At 48.4% G+C, this 25,824-nt stretch overlaps 1 protein-coding gene and 1 long non-coding RNA gene across 2 annotated transcripts; one reads left to right on the top strand and one right to left on the bottom strand.

Annotated features, from left to right (window-relative positions):
- Hpd (4-hydroxyphenylpyruvate dioxygenase) lies at positions 1-11,560 on the bottom strand. The gene is made up of 14 exons (XM_028766084.1): positions 11,512-11,560; positions 11,377-11,403; positions 10,639-10,701; positions 10,236-10,340; positions 9,693-9,735; positions 9,472-9,554; positions 8,264-8,353; positions 6,378-6,481; positions 5,808-5,885; positions 4,433-4,595; positions 4,236-4,307; positions 2,689-2,811; positions 363-479; positions 1-287 (listed from the first exon to the last, which is right to left on the bottom strand). Exons 1-14 carry the CDS (start codon positions 11,512-11,514, stop codon positions 177-179), a joined length of 1,182 nt encoding a protein of 393 aa, XP_028621917.1. The 5' UTR covers positions 11,515-11,560; the 3' UTR covers positions 1-176.
- Positions 10,609-20,990, top strand: LOC114620080. The gene is made up of 4 exons (XR_003711268.1): positions 10,609-10,739; positions 16,036-16,224; positions 16,339-16,393; positions 20,489-20,990. It is a non-coding gene; the product is annotated as an uncharacterized LOC114620080 (long non-coding RNA).
- The last annotated feature ends 4,834 nt before the right edge of the window (positions 20,991-25,824 follow it).

The raw sequence follows: 25,824 nt of genomic DNA, 5'->3' as shown, positions 1-25,824 counted from the left end.
TTGGACCTGGGAGGGTAGCTTTACTCAGCAGGGAGGAAGAAGACAAGGAGGACCCTTGCAATAGAGGAGGCGTGGCCATGATGTGGGGGGAGCCCTGAGGTTCAGACTTTCAGCCTTTCAGTTGGAGAGACGATTGATGTGTCCAGCACCTTGCGTGGTCTGGGTGTGGGTGGGGCTTACATTCCAGACCTCACACCGTTGGTCTCCAGGTCAGTGAGGTTGCCCCTTAGGGCTTGCTCCTCCTCGAAAGCCTTAAACAGAGCGTTGAAGTTGCCCGCTCCGAAGCCCTGTGGCGATAGAAGGCAAGTATGAGCTGGGGGCTTAGCAGGCAGCTGGTGCTCTCCGTTGGGTGCAGGCCGTACCTGGTGGTTGTGGCGTTGGATGACTTCCAGGAAGAGTGTGGGCCGGTCCTGCATAGGCTTGGTGAAGATCTGTAGGAGGTAGCCTTTCTCGTCGTAGTCAACCAGGATTTTCAGCTCCTGGGAGGGAGACAGTGGGTTCTGTTAAAGGAAGGCAAACTGGCCCTTGTGAGATCCTTGTGGGATCCTTAGAAAGTGTAAAAGTTCCTGCATCACCGAAGGCAATAAAAGACCCCTTTCTTCAGCGGTTCCAGCTTTCTCCAAATATGTCCCCAGACTATCCTGTCTAAGCCACCCCCGCGGCCATTCCAGCTTGGGGGTCTGGCCTTTCTCCTACAGCCCCCATCAGATGGCACTCAATGGAAACAGGAACTTCGTTCTCTGTTGCTGAGGTGTTCTCTGTTGCTGAGGAGAATGTAAAAACGCTGCATCTCCTTTGGAAAAACAGCCTGGGAGTTTCTCAGACTGTTACGGGTGTCTTCCGCCCCAGAAATGGCTCAGTGGGTAAGAACACTTGGGGCTCTTGCAGAGGATTTGACTGTGGGTTCACACACACACACACACACACACACACACACACAGCACCCACCCCCCAAAAGCTCACAGTCATTTGTAACTCCACCTGGAGGGGATCTACCCCCTCCCCGGGCCTTCTCAAGCACGTGGCCTGTATACATACAGAGACACACATTCACGTATAACCCACCCAGGCCAGCCTGGTCTACAAAGTGATTCCTGGCCAGCCAGGGCATATTCAGTGAGACCCTGTCTCAAAAATTAAAATGTTAAAATAATTCATGCGGTTTCCATGCTGGTAAAGGTGTTAAAATCAAAGCCAGGGTTGGGAGCTGGCTCAGTGATTGAAGCAACCGCTGGCAGGTGTAGGATCCAGAGTTCCAAACCCTTGACCCCATGTAAATGTTGAGGTGGCTGTGGTGACCTGACTGCAAGTCTAACTTCAGAAAGTAGAGATGGGGTTGGGGGCCACTGGAGAGATGGCCTAGTAGTTAAGAGCCCTTGCTGCTCTTCCAGAGGTCCCAAGTTCGGTTTCCGACACATCAGGCAACTTACAACCACCTGTAATTCCAAATGTAGGGGATCTGTGGCCACCTGTATGCAAATGCGAACATCCACGTGAAGAAAGAAAGAAAGAAAGAAAGAAAGAAAGAAAGAAAGAAAGAAAGAAAGAGAAAGAAAGAAAAAAAGAAAGAAAGAAAAAAAGAAAGAAAGAAAGGAGTTCGAGGCCAGCCTGGTCTACAGAGTGAGCTCCAGGATAGCCAGGACTACATAGAAAAACCCTGTCTCAATAAACAAACAAAAAAAAGGAAGGAAGGAAGGAAGGGAAGGAAGAAAGGAAGGAAGCCAAGACTGATCACATCAGTAAGCTCTGTGTTTGATTGGGAGACTCTGCCCCAGTGAATAAGTTGGAAGAATAGTCAAGGATGATTTCGAACACCAGCTGTGGGCCTCCACATACATACATACATACATACATACATACATACACTCACATGTGTGCACATAGATGTACACACCACAGAGAGATAAAGAAGACATCAGAAATTTAAAAATTAAGAAAACAAAAATGGCCGGGTATGGTAGCATATGACTTTAATCCCAGCACTTGGGAGGAAGAGACAGGCGGATTTCTGAGTTCGAGGCCAGCCTGGTCTACAGAGTAAGTTCCAGGACAGCCAGGACTACACAGAGAAACCCTGCCTCAAAAAACAAACCAAAACAAACAAAAACAAAGCAAAAAAAAAAAAAAAGAAAACAAACAAGCCAAAAAAAAACCCAATTAAATGAATAATAGAACAAAATGAAGAAACCTCCCAATGGTTTCTAGCACAAAAAAAAAAAAAAAAAAAAAAAAAAAAAAAAAAAAGAGAGAGAGAGAGAAAAAGCCAAGATCAGAAATGGGTGTAAGAACAACTGCTGGCCTCAGACAAGCTGCCTGACCTCTGTCACACTTCGGATGTGTCCTTCTTTCTGTCTGTCACACACTTGGAGACTGTGCCTGCCTCAGGACCTTTGCACACCTTATTCTCTTTACTGTGACTGTTCTTTGCCCAGCTCTCCATGTGGCCAGAACCTTCTCGTATAGATTTCAATTGCAGTCACCTGTCAGCCTTTCTCAGTTCCTCTCCGCAAGGCAGCCTCAAGTGATCTGCTTTAACTTTCTGCACGGTTCCAACTCTGTCTCTTGTCTCTGATATCCCATTCCCCCATCCCGTACACAGCTCCCATGCTGGCTGGGATCTGGTCTGGGTTTTCACTGTGCGTGTGACCCAGTGAACTCTGTCTGGCTAAGCATCGGGCTCGGTCTCACCTCCAGAACGTCCAAACTCTCCTTCACCTGGATCTTGGCTCTCTTGAGATTCTCCCGAAGCATTTTGTAGTAAGAAGATGGGACAGCCAAGAACTCCATGCCTCGCTCCCTCAAGTGGCGGATCTGCCACGGAACAGGGGCAAGGTCAGCTTGTTTGTTCAACCACTGTAGCCAAGAGGAGCTGGGAGGGCAGGAGGTGGCGGGGTCCGGGTCTAAGCTCTGTCGGGATGCCGCGTGACCTCCCTGTTTGTCTCCGTCTCCCCTCCACAGAATACTAGGATTGCTCTCACTTATAGGATGTGCACTGTGTGCCTGCCTTTCTGTGCGCTGCTGGGGAAACTGAGGCACGCATCGATCTGTATCTGTCTCAGTATAGCAGCCGGAGTGACATAAACCAAGTGTGTCTCTTCTCTGCCTAGCCCATGATGATGTCACATGTCAGTGTCAAAATTTAAGGTGGTATCCATGATCTTTGCCGCTGGCTCCAGTTTCCACCTCTTCCGGTCTCCCTCCCTTATTCTGTCTTAGCCTCCCCCTTCTTGCTGCCTCTGTAACCTTCCTGGCTTTCTCATCTTTGTCTTGGTGGTCCCTTCCACCTGGGGTACTCTCCTCATTTCTGTATACATCCCTTGTCAACTTGACTCAGGCTGGAGTCATTAAAGAACTCGGAGCCTCAACGGAGAGAATTCTACCTCCCTAAGATGGGACCGTAAGCAAGCCTGTAGGGTGTTTTCTTAATTAGTGATTGATGCGAGAGGGCCTGGCCCATTGTGAGTGATGCCGTCCTGGTCCTGGGCTGGAGGTCCTGAGGTGTAGAAAAAAGCAGGCTGAACAAGCCAGGAGGAACAAGTCAGTAAGCAGCACCCCTCCACAGCCTCTGCATCCGCTCCTGTCTCCAGGTTCCTGCCCTGTGTGAGTTCCTGTCTTAGCCAAATAAACCCTTTCCTCTCCAACTTGCTTTGCTCCTAGTGTTTCTTCACAGCAATAGAAACCCTGGCTAAGACGACACCCTCCTGATCAGCCTGTTTAGATATGTTATGCCTTCTCTTCCTCTCTCTCTTTCTCTCTCTCTCTCTCTCTCTCTCTCTCTCTCTCTCTCTCTCTCTCTCTCTTTCTCTCTCTTTCCCTAGCTTTTACCCCCACATGTTGTCTGTCCTTCAGACCAGGACTGAATTAGCTTCCTTGAAGGCTGCGTCCATAGGCAAAGCAGGTCTAATCTGGCTAAAAGGACATACACAGTCTCGTAGTCTAATCTTATTTTTAGAGAGAGGCACTCTGAACCCCAGAGAAGGCTCTGAATCCCCTGGGGCACACAGCAAAGAACCAGCAAAGCCGGGACAGGAACTCAGACTTGCTTATACTTGGGACTGGATTGTTCTGCAGAGTGAACTTCTCCAGCATGGTGGGGCTAACTGTGTGAGTTTGTGGGAGCTGGAAGCCCTGTCATCCTTCCCAGGGGGGACTGCCACCACCCACTACTCTAATTGGCCGAGACTGTCCCTGTGGTTGATAACGGAGGGCACTTGGGCCAGACACAGGGTTCTAACCGTTGTGATGATGTCTTCCGTCTTGAGAGCGATGTGCTGGACCCCGGCACCACCATTATAGTCCACATATTCCTGAGGGGAAGGGAGACAAAGAAGGAGATCACTATCATTTATCCATTTGACCGTTTACCATTTGTCACTCAGGCGTCTGGCTGCTCAGAGCCCGCAAGCCTCCTTCCCCGTTGCCTCCTCCCCACCTGGATCTGAGACTTCTTCTTGCCCGGGGCTGGTTCATTGATGGGCATCTTGATAGACTCCTCGTAGTTGGCCACCACGATGGAACGCAGAGAGCTATACTCCGTGTGCACCTGTGTGTCATCCACGGACCAGAACCGATGGAACTGCAGGTTTTTCAGGTACCTGCAGAGTGGTCGGGGGACACTCCCCTGAGTGCCTGTAGAGACCCTCCTACCCTCTTCCCGTGTCCACCCTTGAGCATGTATCCATTATGCAGGATCCCCCAAAAGTGACATCGCACGCAGAGACTTGTGCTTTTGACAATTTTAAGCGGAAGGAAAGTGTTCTGTAACAAAATATAGATGGGAACCCGATGCTCTGACAGAGGGTCAGGCGTTTGCTTCTGATTTAGATGAGGGTGATGTTGGTGTAATTCTATGGCTCAAATGTGCTCCCCGAGCTCGTTTAAACAACACTGTGATGTTCTGAAAAGCTTGGATCCCCAAAAGGCTGGGCTTTAGCTCAGTGGTAGACTGCTTTTGTAGCTGTGCCAAGTTAATGTCCCAGGTTAACTAGGTTAATGTGGTACAAGCAGTGGGCTTTGCTGTTGGGGGGGTTAGTTCTCATTCGTTGGGTAATCCTCAAGAGTCTTCTCTGGGATTAGGCTCGTTCTCACGGGACTGGGTTTGCTATAGAACCTCATTTGGGTGACAGGTGTGGTGGTGTACACTTTTAGTCCCAGTACTCGGGAGATAGAGGCAGGCAGATTTCTGTGAATCCAGGGCCAGCCTGGTCTACATAGTGAGTTCAGGACTGCCAGGGCTGCACAGAGAAACCCTGTCTCAAAGGATAGGTAGATAGATAGACAGACAGACAGACAGATAGATATAGATAGACAAACGGATGGATGGATGGATGGATGGATAGACAGTGTGTTTGACTATCTTTCTCACAAGCAGGTCTGTTTATTCACAGTGGCCTAGTGCAGTAATAAACCGACTCAGGTAGGTTGCGGGACACCTTGCTGAGGGTAGGTGAACATTTCCCAGTGACTACATGAATCTGTAACCTCAGGTTGGCCTCCCATCACCTCGGACCTATTTTCCTCCTCAGTTCAAGAACTGGGGACATGGAGGCTAATGAGGGCGTTAGGTGGAGAGAGGCGCTTTCCACCACGCCTGATGGCTTAGGTCCATCCCCAGGGCCCGTGTGGTAGATGCAGAGAACCAACTCTTGCCAATTCTTCTCTGGTCTCCCACATGTGCTGTGGGATGGGATGTGCACGACCTCACATGTAAGCACATGGCAAAAAAAAAAAAAAAAAAAAAAAAAAGCAAGTAGATCTGGCAAGAGGGCCTGTCTTCTGCCGCCGAGAGGGGCAGGCCAGGGACTTACCATTCGGAGGCAGACTCCATCTCCTGGTCAGGTTGGTTGCCTACGATATGGTCAATGATCTCGAGGTTGCATCTGGGTCTAGAAGAGGGAGTAAGTTGGAAGGTGAGAAGGCTAGCCCCCAGATCTCTCCGTTCCCATGAACCCTTCATCTACAGTAGTAGCTCAGATGGGGTAGTAGGCCCTGCTGTGTACATCAGCCATAGTTAACTGAGCAGCTGTTATGAACCAGTCTCTTTCGTTTTGTTCTTTGTTCTTTCAACACAGGGTCTCACTATGTAGACCAGGCTGGCCTCCAACTCACAGAGACTGGGCCTTCTGAAGTACTGGGATTAAAGGCATGCACCACCACACTTGGCTAAACGGTTAGGAAATGAGAGAACTGCACATGAATCCAGGCAGTCTGGCTGGAGGCCCAGGCCTTCATCTTCTATGCCTCTGCTTGCTGCCTGTCCCACCTCCCAAAGTTTCCCACCAGATGCTTACAGATGTTCCAGTCCACCAGAGAAGCCCATTCCACCGAATGGAAAGAGGCCATAGCTTTCTGCCACTCCCACACCAAGGGGTACTCACAGTTTTGGAAGTAGGTTGTCCTTGTATGTTGGGGCCTCAAATCCAGGTAAGAAGCGGCCAGTGTAGTTGACCTTCTCCACCAGCGTGTGTGTGGTATCTCCGTACTGAGGGTGGGAAGCACCTGGGATCAGGGAGAAGCCCCCACCCCACCAACTCTAGCAAGGCCCCTCTCTTCTCTCAGCACCAGCACAGCCGTAAGTTCCACCATGAAGCTGACTTTAACTCAGTAGACAATTCTTTCTGGAATGTTCTATCACCTGCCATTTTGCTTGGGAGTTGGCCTGTAGGATCAGAGACTGTAATGCATGCGGGGATGCTGTTTCCATCCTCTTGGCTTTATTTATGTTTGAGATTGAGTCTATGTAGCCCAAGCTGGTCTAAAACTCCTGGAGATCCTCCTGCCTCAACTTCCCAAGTGCTGAGACAGCAGGCATGATCTACCATGCCTGGCTTTTGCTTTTTGTAAGTATCCTTAGCAGCTAGCTCAATGCCTAGTCCATAGTAGGTGCCCAGTAAAACTAACTAGGTGAAAGCAGTGGATTAAATTATATTGCAGAGTGGAAGGCTCTTTATTTATTTTTTTTCTGAGCACAGGGCTTTCTGGATGCTGTACAAATCCTCTACCACTGACCTGTATTCAAACTCTCTTTTAACTTCCTTGTTTGTTTGTTTGTTTCTTTTTATGAGACAGGGTTTCTCTCTGTGTAGCCCTGGCTGTCCTGGAACTCACTCTGTAGACCAGGTTGGCCTCAAATTCAGAGATCCACCTGCCTCTGCCTCCTGAGTGCTGGGATTAAAGGCGTGTGCCAACACCACCTGGATCTTTTGACTTCTTAAAAATATTTTATCTTGCTGGGCAGTGGGTTCCAGGACACAGTGAGTTCCAGGACAGAGAAACCCTGTCTTGAAAAACAAAAACCAAACAAACAGAAAATATTTTATCTTTTTAAAATTTTATTTGTGTGTGTGTGCGCACTTGCCTCTGCATGTGTATGTACCGTTGTGTGGAAGTCAGAGGTCGATACTGGTGTTTCGTGATCTCTTTATTTTTTTGAGACAAGGTCTCTCCTTGAACCTGTAGCTCTTTGATTCTAGGCTTGCTGACCACTACATTCCAGAGATTGTCCTGTGTCAGCTCCCTAACCCCAAATGCTGGGGTACCAGGTGTGCATCGCCGCATCTGGCATTTTACACACGCGCTAGAGATCTGAACTCGGGTCCCCAGGCTTGTGCAGCCAGCGCTTCACCCTCGGAACCATCTCGTCTCTCTGCCCACTTTTCACTGTCTGGATTTTGAGAATCTCACGGAGTTCCCCCCCACCCCCCACTGGACTTGATCCTAGGCATCTTGCGTTTATGATCCTCCTGCCTCAGCCTCCCAGATGCTGAGATGACAGGCCCTCAACAGGGCCAATCTTTACTTTGACTGTAACTTTGAGGAAGTGGGACTTGTGACTGTCTCACAGACTTGCCGACCTTGTGTGGACCATGTTGTCTTCCTACGTGCTTTCCAGACATAGAAGGAGTATAGCTGAAGAGATGGTGGCAGACGGAGGTTCAGTATGTGCCCAGGTCATATGGGATGTCCCGCTCCAGTCCTTGCTTAGAGACGCCAAACTAGTGTGGGGTATGACTTCCTCAGATACCACTTCTCCCCTTTTCCTTAACGCCTCCACCCCCACTGAAGCTTATACCCCCAAACTGTTATTTTCACTGGGGGAAGATCCCTGGTATCTCCCAGAAGCCTCTGTACACTGGCCAAGCATTACCAAAGGTCAGGCTTGGGGAAGCCTGGACTCTGAGGCACGAGAATGGGTGTTATGATGGGTCGGCTGCTGGGGGAGGGGGTCCTGGGGTCTCCGGGTGGGATATCAGCGTTCACTCACCGTCTGCAGCACAGCAAACTTCACCTTCCCAAACTTGTCTTGCTCCACCCATGGTTCCCGTACAATTTTGGCGCCCCGTTCTCGGGCTTTCTGCGTGGGGGACCAAGTGGGGAGAATAGTGAGGGCTGGAGCCTCCTTGTGTGTGTGGTGCGCTGCTCCTGCTGTGGGCTTCTGGGTAGTCCTGATGTAAACCCAACACCTAGCCCACTTGTGCCCGTTTGGCGGGTGGAGAAACAGGTCAGAGGTGTGTGCTTATAGGAGGCAAAGAATGTAAGCGTGTGTACCCCGCCTCTGCCAACTGACTCTTTGAACCAGCCCCCTCTCTCCCGTCCTCGGCTACCCTCTCCTAGAAAAGGAGTGACCACACAGCAAAATATGAACTGCCGCTCATTGAGCACCTAGTGGGTCGGGCCCTGCGCTGAGTGCTCTGAACACGGGGTTTGCATGTCTTCTTAGCAGGAGCTCACTCGCTGCATCATACAGTGCTCATACCACAGGTCAGACACTATTCTAGGGGTTAATCTCTCCAGTCCTGCAGTGTGTGGTATTATCATCTCCATCTCATAGGGGAGGAAAGAAGCAGAGAGAGGTTAAGTCACCTACTCAAAATCACACAGCCCTAAGCTTCCTTTTTCTTTTGTTGAGTGTGTTGCTAGGGACGCCTATTAGGTAAGTGCTCTACCACTGAGCCCAACTCATAAACAAGGAGACTCTTCTTTTCAAGTGCAGTCTCGTGTATCTTAGGCTAGCCTCGGAACTTTATATAGCCGAGGACGACTTTGAATTTCTGGCCTTCCCACCGAGACTCCCAACATGATCATTTCGTTGTTTTTTTGGTTTTTTGGTTTTTTGAGACAGGGTTTCTCTGTGTAGTCCTGGCTGTCCTGGAACTCACTCTGTAGACCAGGCTGGCCTCGAACTCAGAGATCCACCTGCCTCTGCCTCCCAAGTGCTGGGATTAAAGGCGTGCGCCACCACTGCCCGGCCAACATGATCATTTCGATCCCTTTTCTTTCCAAGCTTTCCGCGAGGCAGCGGCTATCCCCATTTTGCAGATGTGGACAAGAGGCTCTAAGAGCAGACACACAGAAAGGGGCGGGGCATGTGTCAGCGGAACTCAGAGGTGGCCGGGGCTGCTGCATCCAGCCCTGCCTGGTGAGGGGGTTCCTAGCGGCGAGGCTCACCGCGTCAGTCCAAGTGTTTCTCACCTGCACAATGTACTCACAGTCTTCCACCTCGAATGCGATGTCCTTCACCCCGTCGCCATGCTTCGCCAAGTGGTCACCCATCTCTGTGATTGGCAGGAGAATGCGGGAAGTGAGTTTCTAGTTTCTATCCCGGTCCCAGCCCCTCAGCCTCACCCTTGCCCCAACCCATGTCACGAAGCAAATGGCAGAGTCAGGCTGCCTCCCGATGGGATGCCCCTCACCTTTGTTCCAGGGATTGAGGGCAGAGCAGAGAACAAACACGATCTAAAAAGTAGACAAGGGGACAAGATGGGTGGCTAGGAGAGGTGGGAAAGGGGCCTGCCCTCCATCTTCCCAGCATGCTCTATGGCACCCCTGGTGGGATACAAGGTTCCGCCATGCAAGATCCCTGGACCACCTGTTCCAGCTCCTTTTCAGCTGCAGCTGCCCCCTGGGTCCTCAAAGCTTTGGGCTTTCCCCTGTATTCACACCCTGGGTTCTCAGTGATTGGTGCCTAGAGAATTCCAGCAACCCCATGGACCAGAGACCACTTAAACACCCTTCCCCGACATCCTAGATGGCTAGAACTTCAATGGATCCAATGCTGGGTGAGTTTGAGAAGAGTTCGAAACCAGGAAAATTCCTGTGGCTCGTGAGGGACACGGGCCAGTGGCAGCTTAGCCATACATCTTGGAACCAGCTAGGTGTGTGTCCTGACACAATAACACATCCTTTCTTGGACACACTGGTGCCCTCATCACCAAGCCGCCTGGGTGTGTACTTACTTTCCCTTGCTTGATGACATGACTGACCACCTCCCGGGAGCCCGTCTCTAGGCCCCTGTAGGCCAGCGGTTCGAAACCCATCTTGTTGCAGTAGAAGGAGGCAGCCTGGATCACAAAGTGGCAGGGGGCTCAGGGGTTTGTGGGGACCAGCCTGGAGATCCCTAGAAGGGAGCCCCAGTCTTCTGTCTGCTCCCATGTTCGTCATTTGGAAATTCTCCCAGGAAGCAAGATAGCTCTCCCCTCCCTTTGGGGTCTGTGGCCCCGATTGTGTAACAGGTTCCAAAGTGCCAGTCCTAGCCTAGCCTGGATCCTCCCCTCCCACTAGCCAATCCCAGTTCCAGCTGGATCCAGCCCCCTTAAGGCGGCCCTTTGTCTTGTCCTCTGCCCCCTCCAGCCTTTCTACCTGCTTAGCGTTGCCAACCCAGAAGGTCACAGAGTGGAAATGGAGGAACCGGCCTCTCTCAGGCTGAAGGACGGAAGAAGGATGAAGTTGAATTCCTGGAAGTAGGTTACCTTGCCATCTCACCCCAACCTCAAGCCCAGAACCTAGGACTATGTTACTCACCCGCTCCCGTCTTTGACTGACCTAAGACATTTCTTGTTATGGGGTTTGACCCCCTTGAGGGTTTACAATTGGGAAATTCCCCACAGGAGGCCTTCCCGGCGTTCGCAGAGGAAATAAGCTTACATGAGAACAGCATGGGTGTATGGTAGACTGAATTTGACAAAGTTTAAGAGAGTGCCAGGCATTTAGGAAGGGGCTCCCTCAGGAAGCCAAGATTGGTTTTTTTTTGTTTTTTTTTTTGTTTTTTTGTTTTTGTTTTTGTTTTTTTGTTTTGGTTTTTCGAGACAGGGTTTCTCTGTGTAGCCCTGGCTGTCCTGGAACTCACTCAGTAGACCAGGCTGGCCTCGAACTCAGAAATCCGCCTGCCTCTGCCTCCCAAGTGCTGGGATTAAAGGGGTGCGCCACCACCGCCCAGCTAGGAAGCCAAGATTGAATCCAGCTCCGTCAATGGGGGAAGATGGCAAGGATGAATGAATGAGTCTGCAGGCATAAGTGTCTCACGCCTACTGACGTTTTCCTCTGTTGATACCCTGTCCTCCCCCTAGACTGAGAACCTGGATTTCTGCTCCACCTTACCTTTGGTCCTTTGTTGGTGTAGGTTGTCTAGCAGAGAAAGGGAAAGCACAAAGGAGAGGTTATGACAAAGAGAGTTCTTGAGAAGTCACCAAGGGTCGGCACTCAGGGAGACCGCTAAAGCCCAGCCAGACTTACCATGGTTGATGTGGTCAGACCTCTACCAGGAAGACTGGGACAAGAAGCCCAGGGGATGCTGGAGAGAGTATTTACCACCTGGCAAGGCAGGACCCGCCCCTGGCCTGGCCTTCCTGGGGGTGGGGAGTTGAGCTAACCCCTGAGCGATCTGGGCTTAGGAATCTCTGAATCAGCTCTGGCTGTTTAGGGCAGGTTCATGGTCCCAGACTCAGAGGGAGAGTGACATGCCTCAGTCCACTGGCCGGGAGAGCAGAGGCAGGGCAGGAAGCCAAGGCCACATGCTCTCTAAGACTCTGGGGGTGAGACTGTGGTCTTTGCCATGTAGATTCAAAACTTTGAAAGCAAGGCTAGTTTGCATGGCCAGGGGATACCTGCTTCGGGGGCAATCAACTGGGCTGTTGGGGGTGATTGAAACCCAACTTGCAAAGCAAACATGTAGATTATATTTAGGGTGAAGGGTTGTTGTCCTCCATGGTCATTAGAGACATGGGTATAGGGGTTTGCATTCTGCCTCTTCTGCGGAGAGTCACCAAGCTTGGGAGCCACAGTTTCTCCATCTATAAAATGGGAACAGCTAGGTGTGGTGAGATAGGTCTGTAATTCCAGCACTACAGACTAATTCAGGCAGGAGGATCCCCAACAGTTCAAGTCCAACCTGGTCTACATAGTAAGAGCCGGGCTAGCCAAGCCAGGGATATACAATATCTTTGTCTTAGAAAAGGGGAGGGGGCAGTGTGGTGGTAGTGGGGGGGAACCAAATGGAGGGGCATCCCTGAGATGACGTGTAGTCTTTGGAAGGGGAGCTGGATCATGATACGGCTCTATTTGCACTGGTTGTAAGTAGTTATTATATTTTGACAGCTGAGGGAGGGGCTGGGAAAGTAAAGGAGTTCTTGTCCAAGCTATGACCTAAGTATTTATTACAGGGGAGTTATGGCTTCCTGACTGCCTCAGGCTCTTAGCACGGCAGACAGTTGAGAGTGGATAACTTTTTAGGGACAAAGGCCTGGGACCCTTCATTCAAATTTTTAGGTCTTACTTTCTAGGAAGGTGAACTAGTAACAGCTGGTGTTTACCCAAAGGTTCTAGGATAACATACCCACGTCCTGTCTTCACTCTGGCTCCACACCAGGGAACCCAAAACCTCTTCTTGCTGGGTTGACAAGTGGAAAGTCTGACTGAGGGCTCAGGTCAGAGAACGTTCCCAGACCATGCAGTTGGCAAAGTGGCAGAATGAGCCAGCTTACTTTGAGCTCAGGGTCCACACTTTTAAGTTTTTGTTGTAATGCTAAGGCATGGTGGCGCACGTCTTTAGTCTCAGCACTTGGGAGGCAGAGGTAGGCAGATCTCTGTGCGTTCAAGTGTTGGTCTACATAGTGAGACCCTGTCTCAACCAACCCCTGCCCACCCCAAAAGAGAGGTTATCCCTGCCAGGGAGATAACTGTTGGCAAGGTGCTTGCCTGGCAAGCATGAACCCACACGTATTATGTGGATATCGTGTACTTTTAATCCCAGCAATGGGAGATGGGAACAGGAGGATCCCGGAGTTACAGGCCAATCAGAGACTCTATTCTTAGAAAGCAGGGTGAACAGTGCCTGAAGAACACCTGTGGGTGTCTTCCGACCCACATGCACATGCCAACACATCTCACCACACACACACACACACACACACACACACACACGAGAAGATGTAGAAATGAAGCAAACATGTCTTATAGGCTACTGAGCTGACGGGAACAGAGAACCAAACTCTAGCCTGTTTGATTCTGAACTTAAATCTTTTTTTTTAAAGATCTATTTATTTATTTTACGTATGCGATTGCACTGTCACTCTCTTCAGACGCACCAGAAAAGGGCATCAGATCCCATTACACCCATTACAGATGACTGTGAGCCACCACATGGTTTGTGGGAATTGAACTCGGGACCTCCGGAAGAGCAGTCAGTGCTTTTAACCACTGAGCCATCTCTCCAGCCCCCTGAACTTGAATCTTATCTATCCATTCCAGACATCAGTTTTTCCTTTGTTAAATCTCTCTATTTGGGGCAGTTATGGAGGCAGGATAGGTGATCTCATCCCTTATTCCTGTCCCTCCTGGATGACTCTCTACTGCCCTCACCCACAGAAGGTTTCACCGGGGGAGAAGGCCATCCACTACTCCCGCTGCTCTGGCCAGCAGGAACATCTTGTCCTTTGTTTGATGGGACAAATGTCAACCCCCTGCTGCTGGAGCCTGGCCTGGCATCTATCCTAGGCATCAGGCCAACCTTTCCTGAATCCAGCAAACACGTCATGAGCAGCCTTGGGATTCAGAAGGTTGGAGTGGCAGATGTCTGGCCCAGCTGGGCACAGGTGATGACAGCGTATCGCCTGTCCCCTCTGGACTTCCCTTTCAGAAACATGATGGGTCTCAGTCATATTCTGAATATGCTACCAGGTGCTCACCCATCTTTGGGCAGAGCCTAGGGAGGAGGGAACTGTCAGGACTGAGCCTCTGGAGCCCTCTGGTTTCTCCCTGATGCTACCTGCTCTAGTTGTGTTCAGTTAGACATCAGATTAGCGATGCTTGGATGTGATGGTTGCTGCTCTTGATGCCACCCTGTGCTAAGGGGTAGGTTCCAGAAGCATCGTCCAAGAAACTAAATAGACTCTTCCCTCCCCACCTGATCCCCCACGCCCTGCCTTTTGAGACAGGATTTCTCTGTATATCCCTGGCCGTCTTGGAACTAGCTCTGTAGACCGGGCTGGCCTTCAACTCAGAGATCCACCTGCCTCTGCCTCCTGAGCGCTAGGATTAAAGAAGTTATGTGCTACCACTGCCTGGCTGTTGTTTTTAAGGCACAGAACAGCATATATAACATGTTACCATTTATGTAAAAAAGTCATCATACAAATTGTTTATGGGTGGTTTTAACTTTTGTTGTTGCAGTGGATATGAATTTTACACAAAACTTGTCAAGGACTCTGAGCCACTAACCAGCTATCTTCCCCGGCATCTCGGGCTTGGCATCTCCACTATTTCCTTCTCTGCACACCTGATTAATCTTTCTGCTTCAGCAACGAATCGTATTCAAGTGATTTTCATCCTAATTTACATGACAGTTTTGTAAATAAGGTTTTCAGGGAGTGTCATACCGACGGAAACACAATTTAATAGGTTGAAATCCAGTCTTTTCAGTGCACAGGTCTATGAACTTCAAAAACACATACAGTTATTGTCAACTTTCACAGACCTGTACAGATCTTGTCTGCCCGACCTGGGGTCCGAGGACCCGGAAGGATGCGGCAGACTAGAGTCTGATGCTGTGGACAAACTTACTTCAGTTTCAGTGTACTTTTATACAGGATTGTAACAAAGGAAACAATGATCCAAGGAAGGTTATTTGGGTTCAGAAAAACATGGTTGGAAAAACATGTAAATAAACACCAGTAAGCTATATTAAATATTAACAGAGTAGCCCTCTCTCCCAACTTTCTTAGGACAGGTCATTTAAACACAATTGCCTGCCATATACTACAGGTTCTATCTGGGAAAGCATGAAAGCCAGGCAGAAAGCTGGATCCAGAGTCACGACCAGATCGAGTTCTATAGCTATGTCCTGACATCCAACAAGAATAAACATGTCTCATACATTGAATGTAAACACTTCTTCACAGATCCCCCAAGGCATTGATCACCACGGGCCAGTCTTTTGACAATGTTCTGACTGATATGGTACTGTCACATCAGTCATGGTAAAAACAACTCGGTGACGCCAGTATGTCCTCACCCACTTTTCCACTCCAATTCTCCTCTCTCCCCATGCCTAGTGACCACTCTTTATATTACCCTGTATGTATGTATGTATGTATGTATGTATCTATCTATCTATCTATCTATCTATCTATCTATCTATCATTTAATTGAATATGTATGCTCATGTACCTGCGTGTATGTATGTGTACCACATGCCATGGATCCTCTATTCTTGCCTTTCCCAGAAGAGCGTGTAGATAGATCACGTAGTATGTAGGCTTGTGAATATGATTTTTCATTCAACATATTTGGGGATTTTCTGGGTTGGTTGTACACAGACTCTGTTTGTTTGCTTTGTTTTTAAAGTGTAAGAGGTTGGGGCTGGAGAGTGGTTAAAAATATTTACTGCTTGCCTGGTGGTGGAGGCACATGCTTTTAATCCCAGCACTCAGGAGGCAGAATCAGACATATCTCTGTGAGTTTGAGGCCAGCCTGGTCTACAGAATGAGACCCAGGGCAGCCAGGGCTACATAGAGAAACCTTGTCTCAAAAGAGAGTGAGGAGGGGTAGGGAAGGAGGGAGGGAGGGTCAGTTCCTCCTACCTACTGTGCAGCTCACAACTGCTTCTAATTCTAGTCCCTGGGGACCCGACACCCTCCGTACAGCACACATAAACTCACACTGGCTAACATGTATACACATATATAGAGCCTGGAGGGCGGGGGATAGAAGCCTCTGGGCAAGTGTTCTGCCATTTTGAGAAATTGTTAAACTTTCCCACAGTGTTGGCATTTTTCAAAATTCTACCACTGGGCTGGTGAGATGGCTCAGCGGGTGAAGGCACTTGTCAATCAGCCCGACGACTGGAGTTTAATCAAAGGAAATCACCTACTCCTACATGTTACCCTTCAACCTCTATCTCGTGCTGTGGCTTGCGTGTGTGCACACACGTGAATAAATAAGTAAATAGATGTAAGTATGTGTGCTTAAAATATTAAAAATGAAATTATACCAATGAACTATACACTCAGTCCAAATCACGTTTCTTATTATTTATTTATTTATTTATTTTTTTATTTTATAAAGGACATTTAATTGGGGCTGGCTTACCGGTTCAGAAGTTCGGTCCAGTATCATCAAGGTAAGAACATAGCAGTATACAGACAGTCATGGTGCTATAGAAGGAGCTGAGAGTTCTACATCTTGAGACAAAGGCAGCCAAAGGAAGACTCTTCCTATTTTATTTAAAGATTTAGTTAGTTTGTTAGTTAGTTAGTTATTATGCATACAGCATCCTGCCTGCAATATGCCTACGGGCCAGAAGAGGGCGCCAGAACTCATTACAGATGGTTGTGAACCTCCATGTGGTTGCTGGGAATTGAACTCTGGACCTCTGGAAGAAAGATCAGTGCTCTTAACCACTGAGCCATCTCTCCAGCCCGTCAGGTTTCTTTTCCCTATCTCTCCCTCCCTTTCCCTCCCTCTCCCTCCTTGCCTTCCTCCCTCCTTTCATCTTCGTGTGTGTGAATCTGATATGGGTCTATATTCCCCTACCTGTCTGGTGTTGGTTCTTGCCGTCCATCTTGTTTGAGAAAGAATCTCCTTCTCTAGGCTGTGTAAGCCAGGCTAGCTGCTCCGAGAGTGTTCATGGAATCTCCTTTCTTGGTGTAGCAGCACTGGTGTCGGAGCCCCTCTATGGCTTCTGGGGATCTAATCTCAGGTCTGTGGGCTTGCTCAGCAAGTACTTTATATCTGGAGTATCCCAGCCAGTGTCGTCTCCTTGTGAGTGCACGAGGGTTTGTAAACAGTGATTCCATTTTAAAGATCAGCTTGTGGGCACCCAGGAAGACAGAGTCTTGGGTGTGACATAAAGAATGAAAGCAGAATAGCAGACATCAGATCAGGTAACCACATTACATTTTCTTCCTTTTACAAAGAGGAGAATTAGGACTGGGCATGTGGCTCAGTTGATAGAGGGCTCAGGTTGCATAAAAGCCCTTCATTTGAACCCTAGCATTGCACAGTGCTGGAGCCAGTAAGCCCAGAAACCCAAAAGTAGAGACAGGGGGATCAGGAACTAAAGGTTAACCTCAGCTGCATGAACCCTGTCTCTTCGTCTCTGGAAAAACAGTGTAACTGTAGCACGTTCTCTAAAGACAGTGCCGTTAGAAGCAGACGTGTTTCATGAAGTGGAAATTTCTGGTTTCTTTGGAGACTCAGGTCATAATGATGTTTTGCTGGGGCAGACAGGTGAAAGGATGTTTTGCTGAAGCAGACAAATGAAAAGACACGAGATGTTTAGAAAGAATATAAGTGTGACCACAGACGGGACGAGGCTTGCTCTTTGCTTTGCTGGTCTCCGTTGAGCGCGCTCTGGCACTGGTTGGACCTCGTTGCTGATCTTCGCTTGTCAAGACTTTGTAGAGAGTGAGTCACCAAAGAGCTTCTTGTGATATACCAGCTGCTTCTTGTCACTTCCTCAGAATGAAGCCAGTCTGTGGGAGCCTCGAGGCTGATTCTTGATCAAGCTGCCATAGCTGATTGGTGTGTGGTGTCTGCCCAGTGGACTGGGCTGCATCTGCTGATTTGTGTTTAATGGTTTGCTAGTGGATTGAACTACTGATATTCTGATGACGAAGATTGGAAGCGCTCCAAAGAACTATTTCTAAACAGGTCCACTTCCCCCGTGTCCTAATAATCTTTCTTTTCCACTACCTCTGGTGGGTGGTAAGGTAGAAGGGGGTGGGGTTAAGGCATATAAGAACACTTATTAAAGTAGGTTTTGAAAAATCAAAGCCTACAGTTCTTTCTGTGTGTTATGGTACATGTCTTCAATCCCAGTCATTGTGAGACTGAAACAAGAAGCCATATGTGAATTTGAGGCCAGTCTGGGCTATATAGCAAGATCTTACCTTTATTTTTTTTTTTTTTTTTTTTTTGGTTTTTCAAGACAGGGTTTCTCTGTTTAGCCCTGGCTGTCCTGGAACTCACTCTGTAGACCAGGCTGGCCTCGAACTCAGAAATCCGCCTGCCTCTGCCTCCCAAGTGCTGGGATTAAAGGCGTGCGCCACCACCGCCCGGCTAGGATCTTACCTTTAAAAAAGAAAGAATTTGGGCTGGAGAGATGGCTCAGTGGTTAAGAGCACTGACTGCTCTTCCAAAAGTCCTGAGTTCAATTCCCAGCAACCACATGGTGGCTCATAACCATCTGTAATGGGATCTGATGCCCTCTTCTGGTGTGTCAAGGACAGTGTGCTCATATACATTGAATAAATAAATTAATTTAAAAAAAGGAAAGAATTTTATTTAAAACACCTAAGGAACTGGCATGGTGACTCACGCCTTTAAATCCAGCACTCAGGAGGCAGAGGGTGTAGGATATCTCAGTTCTAAGACATCCAGGACCACATAGAGAAACTTGTCTCGGGAGGTTGGAAGTGGGAAGAACCACTTAAGGGACTGGCTCTGTGGTTAAGAGCACGTACTGCTCTTTCAAAGAACCTGAGTTCGATTCCCAGCACCCCCATCTGCTGGTTCCTAATCACCTGAATGTCCAGCTCTAAGAGGATAGATAGAACACCTCTGGCCTCTATGAGGATCTGTTTAGTGGTTTGCATATCGCCCCCCTCCTATACATGTAATTAAAAACAATATAAATACATTTCAGAGCAAAACAAAATCCACTTAAGAGGTTGCATAGTTACGAGAACTAGAACAAAGACAGCAGCCTATCCAAGAGTAGGTGTGTCTAGAGTGGAGTGTGTATTCCTAAATGCTGTGACCTCTAGGTTAGGGGTTGCCAGGGTGGTAAAGAAGAGATTGGGTTTGGAAATGTCACTGGTCTGGGAATCATTAACCAAATGTGGTCACCATGGGAACATTCACTGACAGTCTAAATGGGAAATCTGTGTACCTCCAGAGTAGGTGTTCTATTTTAACCCAAAGGAATTTCTTTTGCTCTATTTTATTTAAGTTTGTTTGTGTATTGAGACAGGACCTAGTGTGAAACCCAGGCTGGCGTCAGACTCAGGTTCTTCTTTCAGCTTCCCGTGTAGAAGGCCCTTGGCTAGGCAGCCGCTAGAGTCTCTGCATCCCCCTGTTAGGAGCTGAGCATCCTGAGGGCAGCCACTTGACTTCCCTGGGCTCTTTACAGGCTCGGTGCCTGTAGGATGGGGATGGTTGTGGTGCCTCCTCCACAGGGTTGCCGTGACAACTGTTGGGGTTTGGGTGTGAAGCGTCTCCCCAGCATGCTCACAGACTTAAGGCTTTGGTCTCCGAAGCAACTGTCGTTCAGAGCTGAGGTTTTAGGGGAAATGCTTGGATCCTGAAGGTTCTCCTTCTACTCAGTGGATTATTCCATTGCTAGAGTCCGACCCTTTTAAGATCTCTTATTTTTGTCATAATGGGTATTGATCTAGGACATCATATATGTATGCAAGCACACTACCACTAAGCTGTATCCCCAGCTATGAATTTAAAATTTATTGTGTGTGTGTGTGTGTGTGTGTGTGTATGTGTGTGTACATGCACACACCTACAGGTACCCATGGAGACCAGAAAAGGTTGTCAGATCTCCTAGAGCTGGAATTACAGACATTTGTGAGCTGCCCAACATGGGTGCTGGGAACCAAGCTCCATATGTAATACTCTTAGCCACTGAGCCCTTTTTCTAGCTCCTAATTTAAATTTTTACTGGATAAAAGGAAGATAGCAGTAGACAGAAATAGTGAGGCTTTGGGGGTGCACCTCTGTATGGAGAATGTCTCTCTCCTCAGCAGGCTGTACACTTGTCCCAAGCCAGGGCTCAGGTCACAGCTGGAGACACAGAAGGTGAAGTGTGCCTGGGCACTCAGCTCATCTGGTTATCCGTGTTGGCACAGCTGGGCGAGGCCATTTGGGTGGGGCTGTTTTTTATCTTTTGAGGTATAGTGCTTTTATCCTGAACTTTGGGGTGACAGCCCACTGTATCTCCAGGCATCAGTGAAGTCCTGGAGACTCCAGAGGTTGATGACAGGGGACACAGGAGCTCTGGGCACTGTGGATTGTCATCTTAAGCTGTCCTCAGCTTCTCTCTAGGTCTCAGTGTCCCTAACTTTTAAGGCAGAGAGCCCTTAGATCTAGGAGGCTCCCCCTGTGTTCTCGGCTCTGGGGACACCAAGGAGTCTCCTGGCTGTGTCATTTACGACCCGGAGGCTCACTCCTGGTAATGGTCTAGCTCTTCATTTTTCATTTGTAGAATTGCCTGTCCAGCACCCTCTCTGGCCGGTGGATTACATGGAATAGAACGGGCCTATGAGAATCCTCATGACTGAATCAAGGATGGATAAAGTTTGCCCTAGCCTTCAGAAAGTTCCTCTGAGTTCTGGATCTGCTGTGCATAACAGATGATGCTCTGGTGGCCATGCTGAAGTCTGGAGAGAGAAGGTCAGCACAGAGAAAGGAGAGCCGTGGAGACATGTCACAGGGTTGCAGTCTCTGAGCCTCTTGCTCCATGTGTGCTTCTCCCTGAGCCTAGTGTCCCGTTTGCTCAAGTTTGAGCTGGCTTTCTAGCATTCACAGTACACACAAAGCTACTAACTACATTTACATGGAGTGTTTCTTCACCTTCCTGGGGTGGAGGAGTCTGATCCATCAAGGAGAAATATCTTTTTCATATGTGTGTGTGTATGTGTGTATACATATGGGTCAGGGTTTCTCTGTGGAATCCTGGCTCTTCTGGTACTCGATCTGTAGACCAGGCTGGCTTCGAACTCAATGATCTGCCTCCTGAATGCTGGGATTAAAGGCATGTGCCACCAGGGCTGGCTCCTGAATCTGGCTTTATGTGGGTTCTCAGTCACTGCCCCCAGTTTGTTTTAAAATGTTTTACTTTGTGTTTGTGGGTATGCATGGGCCACAGTGTGCGTATGAAGGTCAGAGGACAACTCTTGGAAGTTATCTCTCCCTCATGGATTTGGGGACCAAACTTAAGTTTCCAGGATGGGGCAGCAAAAGCTTTCACCTACTTAGCCATCTTTGGCGGCCCCCAGTTTGTGGTTCTCTTTCACCCAAGGTGTCAGTTAGTATGTAGCACAGGCTAGCCTCTAAAGCTCCTGGTCCTCCTATCTCAGTAGAGGATCCCAGGTGTAAAACACCTTGCCCAACACAAGAGTGTTTTGTTTTGTTTTGTTTTTGAGAGAGGGCTTTATCGAATCCCTGGCTGCCCTCGAGCTTGTTAATGTAGTGGTAGGTAACCTTGAATTTCTGATCCACCTGCCATTCCCCTTGAGAGTCAGGATTGCAGGTCCTCACTACCAAGCCAGGTTTCTAACTCCCCAATATTTTAAAATTCCCCACAGACAGTGCACCTTGCGATAACCACTGCTGACACTCTTCTTCAGGGAAGCACTTCCTGTCCTGCTGTGGGGAGGTTGGCCAGCTGTCGTCTCCCATGTCCCACCAGGTCCACCTCACCTATAGATTGCTCCAGGCTCCTTTCTTCCCAGAGCAGTGCACATGTGGTAATTGATCAGTGCAGCAGTCGAGTTGGGCCAAGTCATCCCAGTGAGGTGGATAAGTCTGCTTCAGAGCGGAGTAGAAATAAATGTTCAAGGTCCCTTTGAATCCCTACAACTGACTTCTCTATCCAGCTGGGCAGGGAAACAGAGGCTGGACTTTTAGGATTCCTGGGCAAGAAATGCAGGAGAAGGGAAGAAAGGATTCCACCATTAGGAGGGGAAGGAGACAGACCATGGGGGTTGGTAGGGACGTACAAGAGGGAGAGCCTCCTGACATGTAAGAATTGGGGAAATCGGTCCCAGGGGCCACTCCCCAGATTGGGTCTGGGGTAACAGAGATGAAATATAGATTTAGCAAGTATTAACTCAGGAATATCAGAGGGGAGTATGTTAGCCATATGGAAATTCAAAAGTGGTCCAACCATTGAGCTAGCCAAGACATATTAAAACATAAAGTCTCTCTCTCTCTCTCTCTCTCTCTCTCTCTCTCTCTCTCTCTCTGTGTGTGTGTGTGTGTGTGTGTGTGTTTCTGTCTGAGATCCAGAGCATCTAGGGCTGGCAGCATAAAGCTTGAGGCCACCCACTGGGAGCTCGAGTAGATTAATAATTTATAGCAACAGAAAGCAAAACAAAAACAAAAAAGATGTTAATCCAAAAATTTAAAAAGCAGTGGTCCAGATTTGAGCCGAGGATGTCACTTGCCAACTCCTGCTTAGAGAACGGAGGAGACACGCCTCAGCCTCTGTTTGTATCCTGGGTTCTGTGTGGAGAGCACTCCCTGTGGCCCATTTCAAGCTGCCAGTGGAAAGTCACTAGACTTGGGATGGGGAAGGACATATGTGAGGACCTACCACACACACAGTTATGGAAGGTACACTGAGGGTCATACCAACAGTGAAATGTTTAGGGAAGGGTGAGATTTGAACACTTAATAATATCTCTGCTCTTTACACTGTGTGTGTCACAGAGCACACACAGAGGTCAAAAGATAGCTGGCGGGACTGGCTTTCTCCTTTCTATCCTGTGGCCTCTGGGGGTTGAACTCAAGTCATTAGGCTTGGCAGACAGTGCCTCAACCCTCGGAGTGTCCTTTGTCAGCCCCTAATGTCCTTGCCATCTGTGGTGGTTTGACTATGCTTGGCCCTGTGAATGGCACTATTAGGAGGTATGGCCTTGTTAGAGTAGGATTGTCACTTTATGCGTGGGCTTTAAGACCCTCATCCTAGCTGCCTGGAAGTCAGTATTCTGCTAACAGCCTTCAGATGAAGATGTAGAACTCTCAGCTCCTCCTGCACCATGCCTGCCTGGATGCTGCCATGCTCCTGCCTTAGTGATAATGGACTGAACCTCTGAACCCGTAAGCCAGCACCAATTAAAATGCTGTCCTTATAAGAACTTCTTTGGTTATAGTGTCTGTTCACAGCAGTAAAACCCTAACTAACCATCCAATATCCCCAGGCTTGCAAAAATCTCTGTCTGGAATGCTGACTTTCAACTTTGTCAAGGGCAATGGGGAATTCACTGCTGGACTCTGATTTACTGGTTCCCTGTAGTATATCATTTAACTTTCCTCTATTTGCATAGCTGTAAGGATTTGCTGCTTTTAAACTTTTTTTTTTTTTTTTAGTTTTTCGAGACAGGATTTCTCTGTGTAAGCCTGACTATCCTGGAACTCACTTTGTAGACCAGGCTGGCCTCGAACTCACAAATCCACCTGCCTCTGCCTCCCAAGTGCTGGGATTAAAGGCATGCACCACCACTGCCTGGCTGTTTTTTTTTTTCTTTTGTTTCTTTAAATGTAGTTTAAGTGATAATGCCTGTAAAAGGCAATCTACAGACTGTCTCAAGAATCAATAGTTGACTCTGAAAAGCCAATAGCAGTTGTCCCTTTGCTTTGGCTTCAGGGGCGAGAAGCCCTCTAACTGGGGAACAGGCATAGTAAAACTGGCTAGGGTATTGATCTAGCCTGGGGCACATCAAAGGAATTTTCTCTCCACTCTAACCAAACTACTTTGACATCAGTAACTCCATTGCTTGCATAAACCGAGGGTGAAGTTACTCAAGAACAAATATCGTTCCCCTCCAGGCTAAACCTGTTTCTTTGCCAGCCTCTGTTCCCAGGCTTGCAAAAAATCTTTTATGGTCCTATCTGGAATGCTGACTTTCAGTTTTATCAAGGGCAATGGGGGTGGGGGTGGGGGACTCACCACTGGCCTCTGATTTGCTGAGTTGACGTTAACACATCGCTTAACCTACCTTAATCTTTTTTCTTATTTTTGAATATTTAAAGAGAGCTGTCGTGAGTCCCTGTTACCAACAGGGACGGGAGTGGCAATGTGTCTAAGTGCTTTACACTTAACATCACAGACTTGTGTTATTGTTTTGAGACAGGAACGTGCATATCCCTGGCTGGCCTCAAACTCTCCATGTAGCTGAGAATAACCTGGAACTCCTGATGCTCCAACTTCCAATTCCCAAGTGAGTGTCGGAGCTACAGGTTGTGCCAGCTGTACTCAGTTTATTCTGTGCTGGAGATTGAACTCTGGACCTCTGCCAACTGAGTTAGATGTTTGTCCCCAGGCAGGTCGTATAGCTTTTTGGAAGTTGGGGAATCTGAAGCTCACAGAAGCCAAGAGGTTTATACTAACAGGGAGAGATGGGATTCTTTTCCCCTTGTCCTGTGTCCTAGTCAGGGTTTCTATAGCTGCGATGAAACACTGTGACCAAAGCAACTTGGGGAGGAAACGGTTTATTTGGCTTGTTCTTTGCTGCACTATTTATAATCGAAGGAAATCAGGACAGGAACTCAGCTGGGACAGGAACCTGAAGGCAGGAGCTGATGCTGAGGCCAAGGAGGCATGCTGCTTCATGGCTTGCTCAGCTTGCTTTCTTATAGAACTTGACACCACCAGCCCAGGGATGGCTCCACCCACAGTGGGCGGGGCGGGCCCCGGGCGGGGCCCTCCCCACTGGTTAAGAAAATGTCTTATAGCCTCATCTTACAGAGCCGCTGTTCAATTGAGGTTGTCTCCTCTCTGATGACTCTAGCTTGTGTCAAGTAGACGTAAAACTAGCCAGTACACCCTCTCTCCTATTTTCTCCTCTTTCTGGTGGTCTCACTGCCTAGAGGAAAAAGCAGAGGAGTGTGAGAGACCGCTAAATCTGGACTTGAACTCAAATGCCCTAGAAGCCAGGAGGGAGACATGGAGGACAGAGCTCTTTGGGACTGTGAAGAGTTAGTTGCTTCTCACATGCTGCCTGTAAAGCATTTAGCTTGTGGGAATATGCACCAAGCTTGGTTCCAGAGGTTGAAGAGAAGTTAGGAATTTGAATGCCCCTGTGAAATCAGTTGACATAAAGGTGTATATTATATTGTGTTCAGGCATGGCAGCAGTTGCTTGTGATCCCCAAATTTGGGAAGCTGGGGCAGACGGACCTTGAGTTCAAGGTTACCTTGGGCTACATAAACTCTTGTCTAAAGTAAAACAAGTTGCATTGTTAAAAAAAAAAAACAAAACAAACCCAAACCATGGGGTAATTAAGACTGTGGTCAGTAAGACAGAGTCTACAATCATCCGGGAGATAAGCCTTAGGCATGCCTGAGAGGTGTCTAGAGTTTGCTGGCCTCTGGGTATATCTGTGAGGGATTACCTAGATTCTATCATCTGAGGTAGGAAGAACCACACTGTAGGTGACAACACCGCAGCCCCCAGTTGTCCTGACTGCAGACCCACTGTGAACCACATCCTCCAGTTCCTTCTCCCATGCCTTCCCTGCCACAGTGGACTGCATCCTAGAATTGTGAACCAAAGTAAGCCCCTTTCTCCTTTAAGCTGCATGTTAGGAATTTTGTCATAGCAATGGGGCAAGTAGCTAACACGCTTCATTTTTTTTTTTTTAAACCTACCTAGAATAGACAAATTCACAGACTCAGTTCCCAGGACAAATGACAAGAGAAGGGGCTTATTCAGTGAGTATCATGTTTCCTTCAGGGATGGTGGCAAGAAATATTCTGTAACTAGAGGAAAGAAATGGTTGCACTATATTGTGAACATACTGGATGCCACTGAAGCTC

This window comes from Grammomys surdaster, unplaced genomic scaffold (genome assembly GCF_004785775.1).
Source record: "Grammomys surdaster isolate TR1022 unplaced genomic scaffold, NIH_TR_1.0 166, whole genome shotgun sequence".
Classification (NCBI taxonomy): domain Eukaryota; kingdom Metazoa; phylum Chordata; class Mammalia; order Rodentia; family Muridae; genus Grammomys; species Grammomys surdaster.
The sequence above is the reverse complement of the archived record's forward strand: the minus strand, read 5'-3'. Positions and strand labels throughout refer to the sequence as shown.